This window comes from Marmota marmota, unplaced genomic scaffold (genome assembly GCF_001458135.2).
Source record: "Marmota marmota marmota unplaced genomic scaffold, marMar, whole genome shotgun sequence".
In the NCBI taxonomy this organism is placed as follows: domain Eukaryota; kingdom Metazoa; phylum Chordata; class Mammalia; order Rodentia; family Sciuridae; genus Marmota; species Marmota marmota.
In genome coordinates, this window is record NW_026000026.1 from 5,691,099 (window position 1) to 5,712,045 (window position 20,947).

The following is a 20,947-nucleotide window of genomic DNA, read 5'->3' on the forward strand; positions in this document are numbered from 1 at the left end:
CCCCCCAATTGACTTGAGCATTCTCAAACTTTTCATAGCATTTCAAGCAGTTTTCAGTAAATCAATTCAAATCCACAGCTGTTGTTTGGAAATTTCCTTAAGTTACTGTGATTCTCAGGAGACACCCAGAAACTCTCCCTAATTAATGTACTTAATCATACCTTATATAAGTCAGACAGGCAAACCTGATGGATAAACTAAACTACTCATGGAATAGTCAACAGTTCTTGGCCCCAGCATTTAATTTTACAAACCCAGAACAACAATACTTGACAGGCTATTTTTGGGTATAGTTTTTGCTTGTCTGATCTCAAATTTTCTTGTGTAGCCACTGACTGTTCATTTCAAATGGAAATAGGGGTTGTGGATAATGTTAGACTACCACAGAGCTCAGTTTACCCAGTGACTTGGGGAGCAATGATTAGGGTTAGGTTAAGGGGATGGAGAGAATAGCAGCATTAGTGACTGCTGACCTGACCTCTGACCCTTATGCTGCATGTCCCTAAATTGTGCATGTTATAGTTTTTCAGTGTTCTTATTGACGAGCTAAGAAATTTGTGGCAAACTGGTTAGAGACAGTATGATTCAGTGGTATAAGTAAATAAGTGGTGGGGAATAAAATGCCCCAGAAGCATTTGATAACATTTTGTTGGTAATGAAGTCTGAAAAAAGGATTGGGGATATATGTAGGTCAATAGTAGAGCCCTTGTATAGAAGAACAAGGCCCTGAGTTCAGTTCCCATACCTGCAAAGACAAAAAACAAGTCTGAAAAAAAAACCGCAGTCCTAGCTCTGCCATCCAACATCCCTGTGGGATCTTGTGAAAAGTTATTTAGCCATTTCCTTCTCTGTAAAATGGAATGATAACATATGCCTTGGAGAGCCATTGTGAGTAACATAACTGAATGTTACTCACATACGTTATCATGTGAGATGCTTAACACCACGATGCCACAGAAATGATCACCTTCCTTCTTTTTATTAACTTAGGAAAAGCATAATATTTAGTTGGTCTCTTTGCCAATTTGGATTTACTGGATAGCCCATCTCTTACTCTTTTGGCACTGCATCACTTTTCTTAGGTTCCTAAAATAACTTTTTACTCAGAGTAAAAAATTCAGAGTGGACATTGGTATTGTTGATGAAGATCTTTTTCTTTTGGATAAGGAGTACTTCCTGTCCATCTGACTAGTGAAAAATTCTACCTAGTTGAAGATTCTTAGTCATTTTAAATTTTATCATGGATATGCTTCTGGTTTTTCTGAATAATATAGAAAACAGATGAGATTGAATTTTTATAGCATTGAAAGATACTCTAAATTACTATTCTATATTTAAAGTAATTACATAAAATATCTTAAATGTAATCCTAGATTCAAGTGTGTATTGTTGCATTAGTGCACTTGATTAGTATAGCACAGGACTCTTCAGTAGAAGTGTTTCAGACAAAATAATGGTGAGAATGGCTTAAGGATCTGTTCACATTGAAAGACTGAGTTTGTTTTTGATTCTGATTCAATGAAAAGTTCTCTAGTTCTTTTCTATACTGTAGAGTCAAGGGCTTAAAAAGATCTTTGTGATTTGATTGTGGTCTATCTGGAAGTGCATTAGTGGCAACTTTCCATTTTAACAGTATATTGGGGGAATCTCTTGATTGTAAACTTCAAAATAATATTTATGTATATTACACAGGCAAGTTTATGTTGTATTAATTTCTGTTCAACTGTGTAAGCCTTAATCTTTTTTTCTTTCTGTGATACTGGCGTTGAATATAGGGCCTCACACATGCTAGGCAGGTGCTGTTCCATTGAGCTGCACTCTGACTCTTTTAATTTTTGAGACAGAATCTCGGGAAGTTGCCAAACTGGCCTTATACTTGTGTTCCTCCTGCCTCAGTCCCCCAAATAGCTGGGATTCTAGGCATACACCTTCATGCCCTGTAGATAATCTAGTCTTATAATCAAGTATGCTGTGAAATTCTTGTGTTATATTATTTCTCCTTTGAAGATGGAGTGTTCCAATTTCATATATCCTCCAAACTAATTTAAGATGTAAAATAAGAATGTAAGCTATCTGGTTACGATCTGCAATTCTTAACCTTTAGAACTTCAGGGTTCTGGTACATGCTGTGCCCTCTCTGTCATTCCTTTCTTTACTACTGACTGAAAATGGACGAGACTTAGTGTTTGTATGCTGGGCGCTTACCTTTTTACTTTAAAAAAGGATTCTCTACCAAGTTAGAAGGTGTACTCTCTTAGAAGCAGACATGCCTGGCAAGTAAAACAAATGCTTATTTATAATTTTTGTTTGTTTGTTTATAACTAAGATCAAGTAGAGAACTGGACATAAAAGTGCCAGTCATTTGTCCTGGCACTTTTATTATTGAATATATTAAAATTATTATTTTTTTTGGGGGGAAGAAATACTTTATTTCTCATGTTGGCCATTTTCTTTAGTTTAATGATTTTGGAGATATATTTGCTCTACTTTGAATTTTGCTGTACAGTAGTGTGTCATTCCCTCTTGGACATTGTGGTTCTATATAACTGAACGTTGAATGTACCAAGATTTGTCCATGTCCGACAAAACTTTGTCAAATCTTTTCCTAAAAGAATGAAATAGGAGAAATATAATGTGTCTTAAATAATTATACTGTCCATGTTTGGGTATACATCTTTACCATGTTTTACCAGGATTTTTGTATTAGCACTTTTCTAGATAATTACCTGTGTTCCTAGGCGTTGTTGAACTCAGTGAGAGTAAGTTGGTAGTACAGAGACTGCAGAGGGTTATGTGTACCTTGTAGCTTTTTTTTTTTTTTAAAGAGAGAATTTTAATATTTATTATTTAGTTTTTCGGCGGACACAACATCTTTGTTTGTATGTGGTGCTGAGCGTCGAACCCGGGTCACACGCATGCCAGGCGAGCGCGCTACCGCTTGAGCCACATCCCCAGCCCTGTAGCTTGTTTGTTTATCTGCCAAGGTCAAGAGAAAGAGCCTTTTGTATCTACAGACATAGTAGACATTTCTAGGTTTCTCAATATGCATTTAAACATTGACTTAGCACCAATGACATGTGCATTTCTGGTTTTGACTGATAATATGATAATTCCATATTGAGATTATCCTGGTGTAAATTCTCTATTGAAAATTAAGTTTAAAGTAATAGGATTGCATTGAATGATTTTAAGATCAAAGTGAAAGAAATTCTGAAATATGGTAGGTTACATGTTTATTCAGTATTTATTCAATGCATTCATTGAACACTTATTATATGCTAGGCACATTACACTATACTGAGGATTCAGCTTATATTTCATAGCAAAGTATAAGGCATAATATTGAAAATATAGATTAGTTTTCAAGTTAATGTTACTGATCACTGAATAGTTTCTTCCACTCAGTTTTTGAGATTTAGCTTATGTTTGTCACCAGAGTAGGAAAATACTATATAGAATGTAGACTAAATTGTATTTTAAAATAAAGAGATGTTATTACTCATTGGATGGTTTGCCATTCAATTTAAAGATAACTTTCGAATGACCCAGATGAAAACCCAATTGATATGTAGCTAGATCAATCTATTTTTGTACTTAGGAATCATTGCTCTTTTTAAATATGAAAAGTAGAAAATCAAACCTGAACATACTTTAAAACTTTTGCTTTCAATTTTGCTTATTTCCCAATAACAAAGTTACAAGGAAAAGAAAAATGCAGTGGCTTTGTAATTTCTCTCCCCTACCCCCAAGATTGACCCAGTGCCAATTTTTCGCTCTAATCCCTTCCACTCATTCTTCCCCTTCCTGGTTTTTACTTATAATACCTCCTCCACCACCTGAAGGCCATTTGCATACATAATGGCCCATTGAGCCTAAATATAAGAATATTGATACTCTTCAATAACCATAGTTCATATGTCAACATCAGTAAATTTAATATTGATAGAATACCTTTATTTATTGTCCACATTGTAATTTGTCAATTAACTCAGTTATGTATGTTTTAGAATTTTTTCCCTACAGTACAGGATCCATTCTAGGATCAAATATTATATTTAATGGTTGTTTCTCTCTAGATTCTTTTAATCAGGATAGTTTATATAGAGTATCTTTTGTGACAATGACCTTTTATTTTGACATTGATAGTTTTGAAAATACAGCACTCCTGAGATTGTGTGTTCCAAGTATGCTTTAAAAATCATATTGAGCCACATTTTTTTGGGGGAATACTATTAATTAAGGTTATTTTATTTCTCTTCTTGACTTAGATTTATGTCAGGGAGAAAAAAACACCCCAGCATATCTTTAAAATACTTGTCAGCTTTTATATTTTACTACCAAAATTAGAGCGTGGAATTTAGTCTATATTTAATTTATACAAAGTGAATATGTAAAATAATGCTATAGTCTAGAATTCCTGAGTAATCGTGATTAGGGTTGTTTTTAAAGCTACATATTTTAGGTTTGATTGGCATCTTGTCCCTGCATTTTTTGTCTTCTTTTCTGGTAGTATTTTGCCACCTAGTGGTCGTGCATGTCAGTCAGGATATGTCTTATGGACCCAACTGAATGCCAGATACATCCTAACATTTAAAAAAATAAATAAATAAATTAAAAATAAATAAATAAATAAATTAGAAAGTTTGAACTTTATTGGTGACATGGAATTCTTTTTTTTTTTTAAACCTAAAATTGAACCTAGGTACTGAGGTACATCCCTAGTCTTTTTTATTTTGAGATAGTCTAAGTCATTGAGGCTGATATGAAATTTGTGTTTCTCTGCCTCAGCCTCCTGAGGTACCAGGTGTGCACCCTGCACTTGAGGACTTGGAATTAAAGAACAGTGCTTATCCTATTATAAACGAGTTTAGTATACATGAAATTCTTAGTAAATGAAGACTTAGTATATATCTTAAATTATAATCCACTGAGTGTTAAAAATTCATTGTTCTTTTTCAATAAAAATACTTTTTATCTTTATCTTAGAAAAATGTTTTAGTAGAGTTTTCAGTCAGTCGGTATTAAAATAATTGTTACTGTGTGGTTTAGTGTCAAAACATTTCCCCCGCCCCATGGTTTTACTGTTTTCCTACTTCTTTCTAAGCAGAATGTAGGGGAGTTTTACAATGTTGTTTATATAGTCCAGGCTTATTCTAATTTAATAGAAGAAAAACACATTAGATGATAAATATTAATGAAATGATTGAAGGAAAAATGCCAAAATAAGCTGAATAATTTAGGTTTATCATTTGAAGAGTTCTTATCAAATCACAAGAACTATTTGTGCTTTCCACTGGGGTATAAATAAAATACAGAATTTTATCAATATTAGGGTTGGCAGTCTTGTGTTACTAAACATGAATAAAATGCCTTATACTCTGAAGTATTTAATATGCACATTTTAAACAGGGCCTGAAACATTTCTGTCTTGAGATTGGATGTTCTGCATAATTAATGTGAAAGATGAATTTTGAGGTTTTTAATTATACTGATTTATGATAAAGAATATTGAGAAAGTATTTCTGAATGATAGCATGCAATTACAATGACATTTTCCCGAGAAATGGATATTTTATAATGCTTTTATTTGTCGTCATTCTTTCTTCGTCACTAATGTATAATCAGGATGAGCGGGTTAGGAGAAAATTTGGATCCACTGGCCAGTGACTCACGAAAACGCAAATTGCCATGTGATACTCCAGGACAGGGGTAGGTGATTTATTTCTAGATGTTTCTCCACAGTCCTTCCCTTCTCCCCTCTGTTTTGTTTAGTTTACCATTTCAACTTTGTTATTTACATTCTCTCATTAGATTAAAATTTTTTTCTTAAATGTGATTTTGCTTCATATCAAGTGCAGTGAAGACGAGGTGTGGACATCTTTATGATGTGAAGGAATCAAAGATTCACATCAGAGGAATCACTGATTCAGACAGAAGGCAAAATGTTATTTTAATAGTCTGTTACTTTAAAAAGAATTTCTGGATGTACGGTATAGGAGTTAGGAATAGGTGACTGTATTATAAGTAAGAATCTTTGGTATCCTTTAAGAATATGTTGTAAGTTTCATATTTTGTCATTTAAAGGTTACATTACTTTCTTTTTCTTGAATGAAATTAGAAGCTTAACAAAATCAGAACTAAAATACTGTAATCTGTGTAGTGCTGCTCTGTAATTTTTAAAATATTTGCCAAAGCTAATGTTAACTTCAAAGTAATAGTTGAAAAAATAAAAAAATCTGTAATTCATAAAGCTTCATCATTAATAATAAGTGCCTGTTTTTGTTATTATCTGTTAGTTGTTTACCTCTACAAGGTAAAGATTGTTCCTGCCTTCCAGGTGAGGGAACTGAGGCTTGCTCTTCCCAAGGCCACCTGGCTAATAAAAAGGTGCAATTGAATTTAGCTTTGCATGAAATTCTACTGTGTTGTGCTACTTCTTCATTAACAATGATTTTATAGTTCCTGTTGGCTGAGTTTAGTTCCTTTACACTTGAAAGTAATGGTGTGTGGGGGTTGTCTCTGCTTACAGCTCTTATGGCAGGTGTGACATGGCTTTCCTCCTCTCTTGTTAGTCTTACCTGCAGTGGTGAAAAGTGGAGACGAGAGCAGGAGAGTAAATATATTGAAGAATTGGCTGAACTGATATCTGCAAATCTTAGTGATATTNCCCCCCCAATCTTTGCAAGTTCTACTTAGTAATAAGGCTGTTGTCTAAGTCTTATAAGGCTACCAAAACAGAAGTTCACAGACTGGGAGGCTTAAACAGCTGAAATTTATTCTTGCAGTTTTGGATGCTGGAAGTCCAAGATAAAGGTGTTAGCAGGATGGGTTTCTCCTAAGTCCTCTCTCCTTTGTTTGTCACTGTGTCTTCATGTGACCTTTTCTTTTTGCGTGTATCCTTGGTATTTTCTTCCTCTCTCCTTATAAGGACACCAGTCATATGGGATTAGGATCCCACCCTTATGACCTCTTTATTCTTAATTACGCACCCCCCCCTTAAAAGCCTTATCTCAAAACAGTCACACTGAGGGCAAGGACTTCAGCATATGAATTTTGAGGGGATACAGTTTGGTCTATAATAGGTATTAATATATTAATTAATAGGTATTAACATCCCATTTTAGGCATTGGATGGTTTCCTGTTCGTGGTGAATCGAGATGGAAACATTGTATTTGTGTCAGAAAATGTCACACAATACCTGCAATATAAACAGGAGGACTTGGTTAACACAAGTGTGTATAATATTTTGCATGAAGAAGATAGAAAGGATTTTCTTAAAAACTTACCAAAATCTACAGGTAGGCTCTTAATGTGATTTTCTAAATATTTCAACAATTTTAAAAAAATGATTTCTAAGAAAATTGAATATACTTTTTAGAAATGTAGGGATTAGAAGTAAGTGGTTAATTAAGTTTTTAGATATGGTCTCAGTAAATTTCATGGGGTCAAAACATACAGTGAGGGGCTGGGGTTGTGGCTCAGCAGTAGAGCACTCGCCTAGCACGTGCAAGGCCCTGGGTTCGATCCTCAGCACCACATACAAAAAAATAAATAAATGAAATAAAGGTATTGTGTCTGATTACAACTAAAAAATAAACATTAAAAAATATACAGTGATATTTCTGTTGAAGTTGAAATTATTCAAATGTTTTTTATATTACCATTCTAAAATGTTAGCATAGGCATTACCATGGAAAATATATGTAATGAGAAAACATAGTTGAAATTTTTTTTGGGGCGGGGGGGAGACAGAGTCTTGCTATGTTGCTCTGATTGGCCTTAACCTGGTGGGCTCAAGTGAATCCTCCAGAGTAGCTGGGATTATAGGTCTGCACCATCATGCCTGGTTTATCACTTGAATCCCTTTTTTCTTTCTTTTGTGTTTTTCTCTTGTTTTCCTCCTTTCTCCCCTTCCTTCCATTTATTCCCCCCTTCCTTCTTCTTCTTTTCCTTTTTTAAAAAATATTTTTAGTTATTTCTTGTTTAGTGATTTTATTTTTTTAATTTATTCTTTTATGTGGTGTTGAGGATTGAACCCTGTACTTCACACATGCTAGGCAAGCACTCTACAACTGAGCTGCACCCTAGCCCCCTTCCTTTCCATTTTGAATCCAGGGTCTTGTGCATGCTAGGTAAGCACTCTGCTACCCATAGCATGAATTCTTGATGATACTCTTGGATTGAGTTTTTAGATTTTTAAAAAGTTATTTCCACTTATTTTCCAAAGTTAATGGAGTTTCCTGGACAAGTGAAACCCAGAGACAAAAAAGCCATACATTTAATTGCCGTATGTTGATGAAAACAACACACGATATTCCGGAAGACATGAATACCAGTCCTGAAATGCGCCAGAGATACGAAACAATGCAGTGCTTTGCCTTGTCTCAGCCACGAGCTATGATGGAGGAGGGGGAAGGTAAGAGCAATCAGATTTATGATATTTATGAAACACAGCAGCAAACTTGGAGCATATGGCTTCCATTGCTGTAACTTCATACTGTAGTTCATGTCCTTGTTCACCTGCAATAGATATGTCCCAAAATAAATAGAATCCTTATTTGATCATATTTTTGATTGTAGATTTGCAGTCCTGTATGATCTGTGTGGCTCGTCGCATTACTACAGGAGAAAGAGCATTTCAGTCAAATCCTGAGAGCTTTATTACTAGACATGATCTTTCAGGTAAAACTGTGCGTGTGTGTGTTTTGTATGTTTTCATTTTGGAAATTGTTAAAAAGTTAACTTAGTCTACATTATCATTTTAATGCTTATATCCTCTATGATGAATTAAAAAATTTTTTTTTAGTTGTAGATAGACAAAATATTTTTATTTACTTCTTTTATATGGTGCTGAGGATTGAACCCAGTGCCTCACACATGCGAGGCAGGTGCTCTACCACTGAGCCACAACCGCAGCCCCGTGATGGATGTTTTAAGTATATTATATCCTGTGTTTCTTACATAGACCTAAGGGAATTAATTTCACTAAAACTCTTGGCATTTGTGTTGAATCTATTTGTCACTTAAAATCCCCCCCCCCCCAAAATTAAAAAGCAAAAGTAGGGGCATCTGGCTTTTTCTCCAAGTAACAAGTTTTTTTGGTACCCCCAGCCCTATTTTGTATTTTGTTTAGAGACCGGGTCTCACTGAGTTGCTTAGTGCTTCCATGTTGCTGAGGCTGGCTTTGAATGCGCAATCCTCCTGAGCCACTGAGATTACTGGTGTGCGCCACTGTGCCCAGCTCCAAATAGCATTTTGTTCCATAAGTTAGTATTTCTTTAGCTTCAAAAGCATGTATTAAAAGAAAGAAGTTTTCAAAAGTACAGGTAATTTAATGAGAGTTACTATTACTATATAATTATTGGCATCAAAATGAGCTGCAATCTTTTTGTGTGTGTGTGTGTGTGTGTGGGTACTGAGGATTGAACTTAGGGACACTTCATCACTGAGCTAAATCCTTAGTCCATTTTATTTTTTATTTTAAGGCAGGGTCTTGCTAATTTGTTTAGGGCTTCACTAAGTTGCTGAGGCTATCCTTGAGTTTGAAATCCTTCTGCCTTAGCCTCTAGAGTTGCTGAGATTATAGGTTTGTTCCACTGCCTGGTTGAGCTGCAGTCTTGGTCTGCCATTTTTTTTGAATGTGGGAATTGAGAGTTAAAGACATTACTGTTGAGAAGGTACATTGGGGAACTTAAACATGGTAGAAATATTACTTGTGTTCATCTTCAGGGTTGCTCTTGTGACCATTTAACCTCTAAGTATGATGTGAAGTGTTTGTCATACCTGCATCATCTCAGAGATTGGAAATGGAAGTCTGGTGATATAGGTGATGTGTTTGGGTTATTGTCCAAGATCATGGCTAATAAGAGAATTTGCACTGTGTCTGCTTGACTTAAAAGTCTATAGTTTTGGCTTTGTGTAACACTGATTTTATACACCGATTGTGAACCCTCAATAAATGATTTAATTAAGTGGAGTAGTTTAAATAAAGCATAGCTCTGGCTATTATAGATGTGTGTGTGTGTGTGTGTGTGTATCATATATCTGTGTACACACATGTAATGCATATATCATATTTTATAAATTTAGTTATTTTTACAGTCACTTGATCTTCTTATGTCATGCCCAGTTGTCTTGAGGATGCTTGGTATTGATTATCACAAGTGAAAGAAGTAGCAAAAATGAAATTTGTGTTTTGAATTGTCAATTTGTTTACATCAATGGATATTAATTTATATTGGAAAAATTTCTCTGTATTTACTTGCCTTCTAATAAATATGGTAACAGGCATTTTTGTGTTATTTTAGAGTGGGCCTTTCTCTACACTTCTTAGGATTTGGCAGATTTAATTTTCTCTCTAAATAACTTAGTAGCATCTTTAAAAAATTATCTAGTGCTTTCTTTTATTATAAAAGCAAAATACGTTTATTATAAAAATTAGAAATCACCAAACAATAAAATCAAGTCCTTTTGTCTGGATACTATTATTTAGAACTGAGAGTCATCTTTGCAAATTTATAATTGGTGCCTTCCAGTTACTCTGTGTTTTACAGCAGGTTTGTTGGCGCTCAACAATTTTTTTTTTTTTTTTTTTTTTTTTTTTTTACCTATAGAGATATTTTCTCCTCTGTCCCTGATGTGTTTCATACAGTAAACTCTTTTTGAGCTTCTATTTTATGTTTGATATGTGTCTCAGGGCTAAGTTCAGAGGAAGTGGTTGAGGACAGATCTTTCCTATTTTATGTACACAAGGCACAGTTATTTACTGTTCCCTGTAATGTATTTGATCTTTCTTCAGAGTTGTGTCTCCTCCATCCCTTTGCACTAATAAGATCTTTTTTAAAAAATATGGAATGCTTCACAAATTTGAATGTTATCCTCACACAGGGGCCACCTAATCTTCTCTGTGTCGTTGCAACTTTAATACAGGTGCTGCCAGAGCAAGCACAAGATTTTTTAGTCACCATTAAAACTCTGAATTTTAAGAATAGGGAGTGTAGTTCAGTAGTAGAGCCTAGCATGCTCAAGGCCTTGGGTTTGATTCCCAGATTCTTGGACTGCTGGTTTTATTTTTGTTAGCTCATTTTGCATTAGTACCTTTCTCCCCTCTAGTAGCTTTCCCAGAACTACCTTTCGCTATGAATTTCTGTGAGTTTTCTCAGTTTAAACTTGGTTTTCTTCAGCATGTTTTCTATTACACATACAGAGAGAATGAATCAACGGAACAGTTTGGAATCAACTTATTAAGTACTTCTTACAAGTATTTGTACCTCTTTAGTCATGATTTCCACATTTTTAGGATTTGTAGTCATACGGTGGTGAATGTAAGAGGTCTCCTTGTTCTGATTATTGCATTTTTTTGTAAAACCTGCACAGAATAGATAGGCAGGTATAGGTAGTCTTGACATCAACATGAGGTTCAATCATAGTCTCCCAATTTTTGACCATGGAACACATTTTTTTCTTGACCAAGATCCATGTCATGGAAGTTGATCACCCATTTTTTGCTCTGGACATCCTGGGTAATTAGTTTGAATTGTTTAAATGCAACTTTATTGTTCTGCAGATTTATTAAGGTTTATTCTCCTTGAGAGCTTCCATACCCTCTCTAGACACTTACCATCTTCCCCTTACCTTGATGTATTTGCCAAACTGGAAGCTCCTCAAATCTTTTGTTTTTAGAACACACCCCACCTCCCTTGTGGAATCAGTGGAAGTGGCTGAAATTTCCAGTCCTGTAATCACTTTGTTCTGTTAGTGACCAGCCCCAATCCAAGGCTATCTAGGAGTACTATATTAAATCACCTTATTAGAATAGATGCAGATGATCAGAGAGACTCCTTATGAATCATTAAAATGTTCATAAAGACTCTTAGTAAGAAATTCAAGGATTTTAGGAGTTTTGCATCAGGAACAGGATCAAGACAAATATATTATCATACCCCACAGCAGAATGTGTAGATCCATGTGAGAGTATCCTGTAGGACCATGCTCTTAAGGAGAAAAGATGCATAACAGAAACTTGGACCAGAGAAAATAAAGATCTTGTATTTCATTCTTTAATGCTAATCAATGGCTAGGCAGTGGTAAATACTTGTGGGTGGGATTTAAAACTTTATTTTTTGTATAATAGGGAAGGTGGTCAATATAGACACAAATTCACTGAGATCCTCCATGAGGCCTGGTTTTGAAGATATAATCCGAAGGTGTATCCAGAGATTTTTCAGTCTTAATGATGGCCAGTCATGGTCCCAGAAACGTCACTATCAAGAAGGTAAAGACATTTGGGGCTGATTCTTGGTCTCGTCATTATGTTGGGTATATGTAAAGCACTACACATGCACCATGGCGGTCATCTTGTGGGCGTGGGGGAGAGAAGTGATCCTTGAACATACTTAGATTTTGTTGTTAATTTTACTAGAGTTGTTACATACACAGAGGTTAACCTGGAAAAAACCTCTTTCACTGGTTTAAAACCCTTTGCATTGAGATATACAATTCCTTCCTCTCTTCTCCTTATGTGTACTTGTTTTGCCAACTGTAGTTAGTAGTAATAGTATATTTTTCCTACAGCTTATATTCATGGCCACGCGGAAACCCCAGTGTATCGATTCTCGTTGGCTGATGGAACTATAGTGACTGCACAAACAAAAAGCAAGCTCTTTCGGAATCCTGTGACAAATGACCGTCATGGCTTTGTCTCAACCCACTTTCTTCAGAGGTAATGATGAATTACCGTGTATTTGCATGTTAAATGCAACCATGTTTTCAGGGTGATTTATTATTACTGTAAGAAGAGTAGAAATTTAATGAGAGAAAAAGCAGGCAGGCTGTTGAATTTGGTGAGGTGAGTTAGATTCGTAGATTCTATTTCCTTTAGGGTTATATTTTATGTAAAAATGAGTATTTAAAAAATTTGTTATTTTTATTCTTTTTAGGTATACATACAGTAGAATGTATTTTGACACATTATACATATGTGTAGTATCCCATTCTAAAAATGAGTATTTGTTTACTAATTAAATACTTCCTAGTCAGAAGTAGGGTGGGAAGGCTGGTGCATAAAAGCACATAAAACCCGATTACCTCTGATTACCTTTCTTTTTTTTTTCTCTCTTTTTTGGGTACCAGGGGTACTTGAGCACTGAGCCACATCCCCAGCCCTATTTTGTAGTTTAGAGACAGGGTCTCACTGAGTTGCTTAGCACCTTGCAATTGCTGAGGCTGGGTTTGATCTTGCAATTCTCCTGTCACAGTCTCCTGAGCCGCTGGGATTACAGTCATGTGCCACCGTGCTCCGCTGATTACCTTTCATTTCTAAGATAATATATTACATTGCTTTTAAGAAATGAATTTAAAATTGGAAGGTACACTTTAAGAATAAAGGATAATGACTACTGATGTTGTTAACCTTCCTGTGTTGTTCATTTATTATTATCTTGAGCAGTTTGCAAGTATTTCCAGGTAAACTCTGGATATGTAGCAACTCTAGTAAAGCCTCTGAGGTTGCAATTAACATAGCTGTTGCTTCCTCACAGTGGTATGGTGCTATCATTTATTTAGACTCTTTGGCTTATTAAAAAATATATTACTAGGTTAATTTGTGACCAGTGTCTAAATTGGATTTGTCACCAGCTATAGAGTGGTGCCTAAAAGAAGTTATGTTCCTGGACACTTTTCTTCCCCTAAATCTTACTCAGGGCTTCAATGCATGCCTGTACTTTTTAGTAAAAGTTTGATATTCTGTTTCTTTGCAGAGAACAGAATGGGTATAGACCAAACCCAAATCCTGTGGGACAAGGCATTAGACCTCCTGTAGCTGGATGCAACAGTTCAGTAGGAGGCATGAATATGTCACCAAACCAAGGATTACAGATGCTGAGCAGCAGGGCTTACGGCTTGACAGACCCCAGTGCCACAGGGCAGATAAGTGGAACGAGGTATGGGGCTTCCGGTAACATAGCCTCATTGACCCCTGGGCCAGGCGTGCAGTCACCATCTTCCTACCAGAATAATAACTATGGGCTCAATATGGGTAGCCCCCCACATGGCAGTCCAGGTCTTGGCTCCAACCAGCAGAGCATCATGATTTCTCCTCGAAATCGTGGGAGCCCGAAGATGGCGTCACACCAGTTTTCTCCTGTTGCAGGTATCCATCTCAGCATTTTCTTTTTCTTTTTATACCACTTCAATTCTTACACAGCGAATTAGTTTTATAATGGAAACCTTGACGTAGCCTTTTGTTTTAGTCTGATAGTACCTCTTGTTTTTTTCTCCAACAAATTCAGGTGTGCACTCTCCCATGGGGTCTTCTGGCAGCACTGGGAGCCACAACTTTTCTAGCAGCTCTCTCAGTGCCCTGCAAGCCATCAGTGAGGGTGTGGGCACCTCCCTTTTATCTACTCTGTCTTCACCAGGCCCCAAGTTGGATAACTCGCCCAATATGAATATAACGCAACCAAGTAAAGTGACCAGTCAAGATTCCAAGAGTCCCCTAGGTTTGTACTGTGATCAAAATCCGGTAGAGAGCTCAATGTGTCAGTCAAATAGCAGAGATCACCTCAATGACAAAGAAAGTAAGGAGAGCAGTGGTGAAGGGTCAGAGAATCAACGGGGTCCTTTGGAAAGCAAAGGTCATAAAAAGTTACTGCAGTTACTGACCTGTTCTTCTGATGACCGAGGTCATTCTTCCTTGACCAACTCCCCTTTGGATTCAAGTTGTAAAGACTCTTCTGTTAGTGTCACCAGCCCCTCTGGAGTCTCCTCCTCAACATCAGGAGGAGTGTCCTCCACATCCAATATGCATGGGTCACTGTTGCAAGAGAAACACCGTATTTTGCACAAGTTGCTGCAGAACGGGAATTCACCAGCTGAGGTAGCCAAGATTACTGCAGAAGCCACTGGGAAAGATACCAGCAGTACTACTACTTGTGGTGAAGGAAACGTCAAGCAGGAGCAGCTAAGTCCTAAGAAGAAGGAGAACAATGCACTTCTTAGATACCTGCTGGACAGGGATGATCCTAGTGATGCGCTCTCTAAAGAACCCCAGCCCCAGGTGGAAGGAATGGACAATAAAATGAGTCAGTGCAGCAGCTCCACCATTCCCAGCTCAGGTCAAGAAAAAGACTCGAAAATTAAGACAGAAACAAGTGAAGAGGTAATTTTATTTTTTTCCTGTATTCCAGCTCAGTCATCTGTCTTATTTCTGTTAGAAATATAATATTTACAAATCCTTATTTTCTAATTTAAGATTTATTTAAGGAAAGTTAATAGTGAGCTTTCATTTCTTTATAATTCTTTTGGACATCAGTAAAATATTATGATGCAACAGAGAAATATATGTTTCTTCTGAAATGTGACTGATTCTTTTTAAAATATTTATTTAATATTTAATATTTAGTTGTAGTTGGACACAATGCCTTTATTTTAGTCATGTATTTTTATGTGGTTCTGAGGATCGAACCCAGGGTCTTGCACGTTCGAGGCAAGCACTTTATTGCTGAGCCACAACCCCATAATCATGACTGATTCTTTAATGGACAATTTGAAAATTTGTCCATTAATTTTTTTTTTTTTTTTCATGGAGGTGTTGAGATGAGCAGATTGGGCCATCAATGGTATGGTAGATGTAATCAGGAAAAAACAAAGAGTTTTGATTTTTATCAGAGTTTTGAAGTTTCATGTACATGATCATATTCTGGGTCAGCATTTTCCAGCCTCACTGGAGGAACCGTGCTCTAGGAGGTATAATATGAACCTGAGCAAAGGCAAGACTTGCCAAAGTCTTCTGGTTAGAGTATGGATTTTACTTTGTTTAACCTATTGTTCACCAGATTTATTGATCAAAGCCTTTTTAAAGATCATGCCCAAAATTATCTCGTTGAACACAAGCATGTGTTTATGTGTTTACTGTTAATCATATTTGTTTATAGAAGGTATGTGTAGAGCAGACCTCTGTCAGCCAAGGGGATCAGTTCTCTCCTAGTGACTGCTGGAAAATATCTTCCAGTGTGAAAATTAAATGCGTAGCCTAAGGGGAAAAACAATGCTCTATCGAACACCCCAAATCAGTAATTTTTCTCAGTGGTTCAAATTGTTCATAATTTTAAGGAAGAAGATTAGGGGTGGGAGAGTCATAAGAAAACAACCTTTAAACTGGGCCTAATAATTTCAGGTAATTATTGTATTTCATTTGCTCCCATCTCATGTGTTTTCTTCTGATGAATATATTTGTAGCTGTACATCTTGTGTTGCACACAGGTTAATTCTTAAATTTTTATTTTCAGGGATCTGGAGACTTGGATAATCTAGATGCTATTCTGGGTGATCTGACTAGTTCTGACTTTTATAATAATCCCTTATCCACAAATGGCAGTCATCTAGGGACCAAGCAACCAATGTTCCAAGGAACAAATTCTCTGGGTAAGGAAGAACTAGATTTTGTTTTGAAACATTGCTGCATATGTATGGATGCTCACACCAAGACCAGGATATAAATAACATTTATAACTTCAGAACACATGCTCTGCGTATCAGTTTCTTATGCAGATGCATAATATATGAGTTCTAAAAAGCTTTTTGCATGTTTTTCTTTTTGAGAAAATTTGTAATTATTATGCCAGTAATCATGGTACTTATGAGAAAATGTTCGTCTTTGATTATTCATTTGAGTAGCTGGTACCATGGCATGTTTTCCTTAAGCCTCAGAGAATTGGATTGAAAAAAAAAACAACCCAAATTGTAGATTAAAACCTGTCCTTTGGTGAGTTTTCTTTTTTGATGTTTTCGGATTCTTACCTATGTGCTTTCCTATTGCTGTATGTTTTACTCATTCATCAATTTATTTATTTATTTACTTATTGTGATTTTTCTTTTTCTTTTTTATTTTTATTTGTTCTAATTAGTTATACATGACAGTAGAATGCATTTTGATATATACATAAATGGAACACAACTTCTCATTCTTTTGGCTGGCTCTGAGTCACTCCAGTAGTGTAATAATATCTCTCATTCTACTGTCCTTCTCACTCCCATAGCCCCACCCCTCCCCCCATTCCCCTCTACAGAAACCAAAAGTTTCTTCACCCCCTCCCACCCCCATGGATCAGTATCTACTTATCAGAGAAAATATTTGGCTTTTGGTTTTTTAGGATTGGCTTATTTCACTTAGCATGATATCCTCTAATTTCGTCCATTTACCTGCATATGCCATAATTTCATTGTTCTTTAAGGTTGAGTAATATTCCATTGTGTATATGTACCACATTTTCTTTATTCATTCCTCTGTTAAAGGGCATCTACACTAGTTCCATAGTTTAGCTGTTGTGAATTGAGCTGCTATAAACATTGATGTGGTTGCGTCACTGTAGTATGCTGATTTTAAGTCTTTTATTGTAGTATGCTGATTTTAAGTCCTTTAGGGGTATAAACCAAAGAGTAGGGTAGCTGGATCAAATGGTTGTTCCATTCCAAGTTTTCTGTCACTTGGTATGTTGTGTGTATCAGTTGAAAAGGAATAATTTACAAGTAAGTATTCAGAACGGTCTAATTGATTTTTAGTGGCAGGGTTTTCTAAACTGAAATAGATCAGTTGAATAGATTGGAAAAGAAAAGAGAAAGTTTAGGAGGATTTTTTTATTGTTTTGATTAGATAATAATAACTGGTTATATTAATATATTAATTGCAAAATATAAGCAGAATATACTTAATGAGTACTCATCTGGAATATTCTCCAGGAGTTTAAAACATTGGTGATTCTTCCTCTTCCTTTCTCTCCCTCCTCCTCTTGAATCCAGGGCCTCATGACTGCTGAGCATGCATTCTATCTCTCAGCTAAATCCTCAGATTCGCAAATTCTTCAATATGGAGTAAAGCAGAATATGAATGATCATATCAGGCTGTGTGTGTGTGTGTGTGTGTGTATAAAAATAAATAAAGAGTGCCTAGCTCTTGGGCCAACATTGAAGTTGTGGTTTCTACTTTATTTGGAATACAGGCTTTTTTTTTTTTTTAATATAGTCTTTATCTTCTAAAGGAAGATAGTGTTTGCTTTTGTGAGAAAGACATTTGTGTTTGTGGGGATGGGTATGTTTATATGTTATACTTGATTATTTATGTATTAAATTAGCAAGGGATATTTACGTGTTGTGCTTATGTGTTCCCAGTAGGTTTGAGAAGCCCACAGTCTGTGCAGTCTGCTCGTCCTCCGTATAACCGTGCAGCATCTCTAGATAGCCCTGTTTCTGTTGGCTCAAGTCCTCCAGTAAAGAATATCAGTGCTTTCCCCATGCTAGCAAAGCAGCCTGTGCTGGGTGGGAATCCAAGGATGATGGATAGTCAGGAAAATTATGGCTCAAATATGGGTAGGTTATTCGTAATTAGTATTTAGGATTAAAAATTTCTTTTGGGAAAAGCAAATTTAAAATACTTAAAGTCATGTAGATAATTGGGATTGATTAACAAGTTTTATAATATTAACGTGTTACTTTCATGAGTATCCTTTGTTTATTTTATGTCTTGTTTATTTAAACTCTTGAAGAATCTTTTGGTCTAAGACATTTTTCTAGCATGTAATGTCTTCATAGTTGTCTAGTCCTGTTCTTACGATGTCAAAGCCAGTGTTGTATCTAAGTAGCTATAGTATTTTTATATAAGGAGGATTGTGTTATGCTGTGGAAAAATCCTAATAATTTTCTACCTGTTTCAGGTGGACCAAACAGAAACGTGACACTGAACCAGACTCCTTCTCCAGAGTGGGGCTTACCAAACTCAAAGGCCAGTAGAGTGGAACCTATGAGTTCTAACTCCATGGGAAGACCAGGAGATTACAGTGCTGCTTTACCCAGACCTGCAATGGGGGGCTCTGTGCCCACTTTGCCTCTTCGGTCTAATAGTATACCAGGTGCAAGGCCAATGTTGCAGCAGCAGCATCAGCAGCAGCAACAGCAGATGCTTCAAATAAGTAAGTGTCTCCTTCATTTAAAAATAAAAAAGGTGTTTTAGGGTGATTTTACTACTGGCTTATTGGAAAATTTGTACTTTCGTTTTGTTCCCCCAGGGCCTGGTGAGATTCCCATGGGAATGGGGGTCAATCCCTATGGCCAAGCAGCACCAGCTAATCAACCAGGTTCCTGGCCAGATGGCATGCTGTCCATGGAACAAGGGCCCCATGTGCCTCAAAATAGGTGAGCCTTTATTTTGTGACTCTGAAGAAGATCCACATTGGATTATCTAGAAAAGAGTCAACATTGGAACAATTCTGAGAGAGAAGGTGAAAAATTCTCCTAAGTAAGGTGGTTGGTTGCCATCCATTTGAAGTAGCAAGCAGAGGCCTTCAAGGGAAGGGGAGGAGCCGGAAGTGCCCTGTCCTGCTGTCAGGACTTCTCAGCAGTCAGACTTCTGAGAGCCTCTCTGTGAGGTGATTGTCTTTCATAATGATAATCTCATGAGGAGGGGAATAAATGAGCCACAGTTTGACAAGATAAATCTGTTTATACATAGTGTTCAGAGAGTAAGCCTCAAGTTTTTCTGAAAAATTGATTTTTAAGCAATGGCTAATGATTTTTCTAAAACATTTCAGGGATAATGGTAAAGTGCTCTTCTATAGTTTTGTAAAAGAAAGATGTGGCTTACTTAATGCCCTCCACGTGCTGGAGAATAGTCACACACCTCACTGTGGGGGTGTGGGCTTGTGTCATACTTGCGACCAAGCCTTGTGGGCAAGTATAACGAAGTTATCTTTAGCAGTTCTCTACACCACAGTTATATAGATCAATATTTTGATCTTTTTCTTTGTTGTTTATTGATTTCCTCAGTTTTCTTTTCGTTTTTTTTTTTTTTTGTTCTGATTCCCCCAATTTTCAAGTATCATTACTAATGACTACCACCTCCACTCTTGCCTTGAAAACTGCTCCCTCTCCATTCTCTCCAACCCCTCTCACCCCATTACTCCTATCTCCCAAATACCTAGGGTTTTGCAGTTTCACTTGGGTGGTGGGATTGTGGGTATAAGATATATGTGGTGGGGGCTGGGGATATAGCTCAGTTGGTAGAGTGCTTGCTTTGTACTCACAAGGCCCTGGGTTCAGTCCCCAGCACCACACATGTGTGCGCATGCACACACACACACAACACACACATATACAAAAGATATATGTAGTGGGCCTTAAATAGAAATTAAGGCCATTTGCCATTCTCTATTGCTTGGTTTATTATTTGTACTTATATGGGAATTATTATATGTTAAAAATATATTGAAATATTATGCATGGTTACTATAATTATTTTTATTTTATTTTTTGTGGTGCTGGGGATTGAACCCAGGGCCTTGTGCATGCGAGGCAGGCACTCTACCTACTGAGTAATATCCCCAGCCCTACTGTTGTCGTTGTTATTGTTGTTGTTATTGTTATTATTATTATTATTATTGGTACTGGGGATTGAACTCAGAGACTCTTGACCACTGAGCCACATCCCCAGCCCTATTTCGTATTTTTTTTAGAGACAGGGTCTCACTGAGTTGCTTAGTGCCTTGCTTTTTGCTGAGGCTGCCTCAGCCTTCCAAGCCTCTGGGAATACAGGTGTGCGTCATACCCGGCCCTACTGTCATTATTTTTAAAAATAGAAATAACACCTTTAATATGATTTGTGTTCTGGGGATCAAACCCAGGACTGAAAACATACTGAACAAGTGCTCTAATACTGTGCTACACCTCCCGCCCAACAACATTAAAATTGATTGCAAGACTTTTTCTAGACCTCTTCTCAGGAATTCCCTGGATGATCTCCTTGGGCCACCTTCTAACCCAGAAGGCCAGAGTGATGAGAGAGCATTGTTGGACCAGCTACACACACTCCTGAGTAATACAGATGCCACAGGCCTGGAGGAAATTGACAGAGCTTTGGGCATTCCTGAACTTGTAAATCAGGTAAGTTGTATTAATATG

General features: G+C 36.6%; 1 protein-coding gene, 1 long non-coding RNA gene and 1 other non-coding gene across 7 annotated transcripts in view; 2 read left to right on the forward strand and 1 right to left on the reverse strand.

Moving 5' to 3' along the window:
• LOC125618950 overlaps positions 1-6,666 on the forward strand; it is a 91,683-nt gene extending 85,017 nt beyond the window's left edge. Inside the window, exons 3-4 of the long non-coding RNA XR_007350340.1 lie at positions 5,626-5,709; positions 6,573-6,666. This is a non-coding gene — a long non-coding RNA (uncharacterized LOC125618950). The remainder of the gene's footprint in view (positions 1-5,625; positions 5,710-6,572) is intronic.
• A 410-nt stretch (positions 6,667-7,076) lies between these two features.
• Positions 7,077-20,947, forward strand: part of Ncoa3 (nuclear receptor coactivator 3) — a 28,919-nt gene continuing 15,048 nt past the window's right edge. The window contains exons 1-12 of one of the 5 annotated variants that reach the window (XM_048810820.1): positions 7,077-7,299; positions 8,229-8,417; positions 8,582-8,683; positions 12,135-12,275; positions 12,575-12,722; positions 13,759-14,150; positions 14,290-15,158; positions 16,288-16,423; positions 18,170-18,364; positions 18,709-18,963; positions 19,060-19,186; positions 20,758-20,929. In XM_048810820.1, the coding sequence (XP_048666777.1) occupies positions 8,291-8,417; positions 8,582-8,683; positions 12,135-12,275; positions 12,575-12,722; positions 13,759-14,150; positions 14,290-15,158; positions 16,288-16,423; positions 18,170-18,364; positions 18,709-18,963; positions 19,060-19,186; positions 20,758-20,929 (2,664 nt within the window). In that variant the 5' untranslated portion in view covers positions 7,077-7,299; positions 8,229-8,290. Of the gene's footprint in view, positions 7,300-8,228; positions 8,418-8,581; positions 8,684-12,134; positions 12,276-12,574; positions 12,723-13,758; positions 14,151-14,289; positions 15,159-16,287; positions 16,424-18,166; positions 18,365-18,708; positions 18,964-19,059; positions 19,187-20,757; positions 20,930-20,947 lie in introns of all 5 variants that reach the window. The other 4 variants (XM_048810819.1, XM_015478588.2, XM_048810818.1 and 1 more) reach the window with 4 other exon arrangements.
• LOC125619281 lies at positions 10,844-10,949 on the reverse strand. Its single transcript, XR_007350769.1, has one exon. It is a non-coding gene; the product is annotated as a U6 spliceosomal RNA (small nuclear RNA).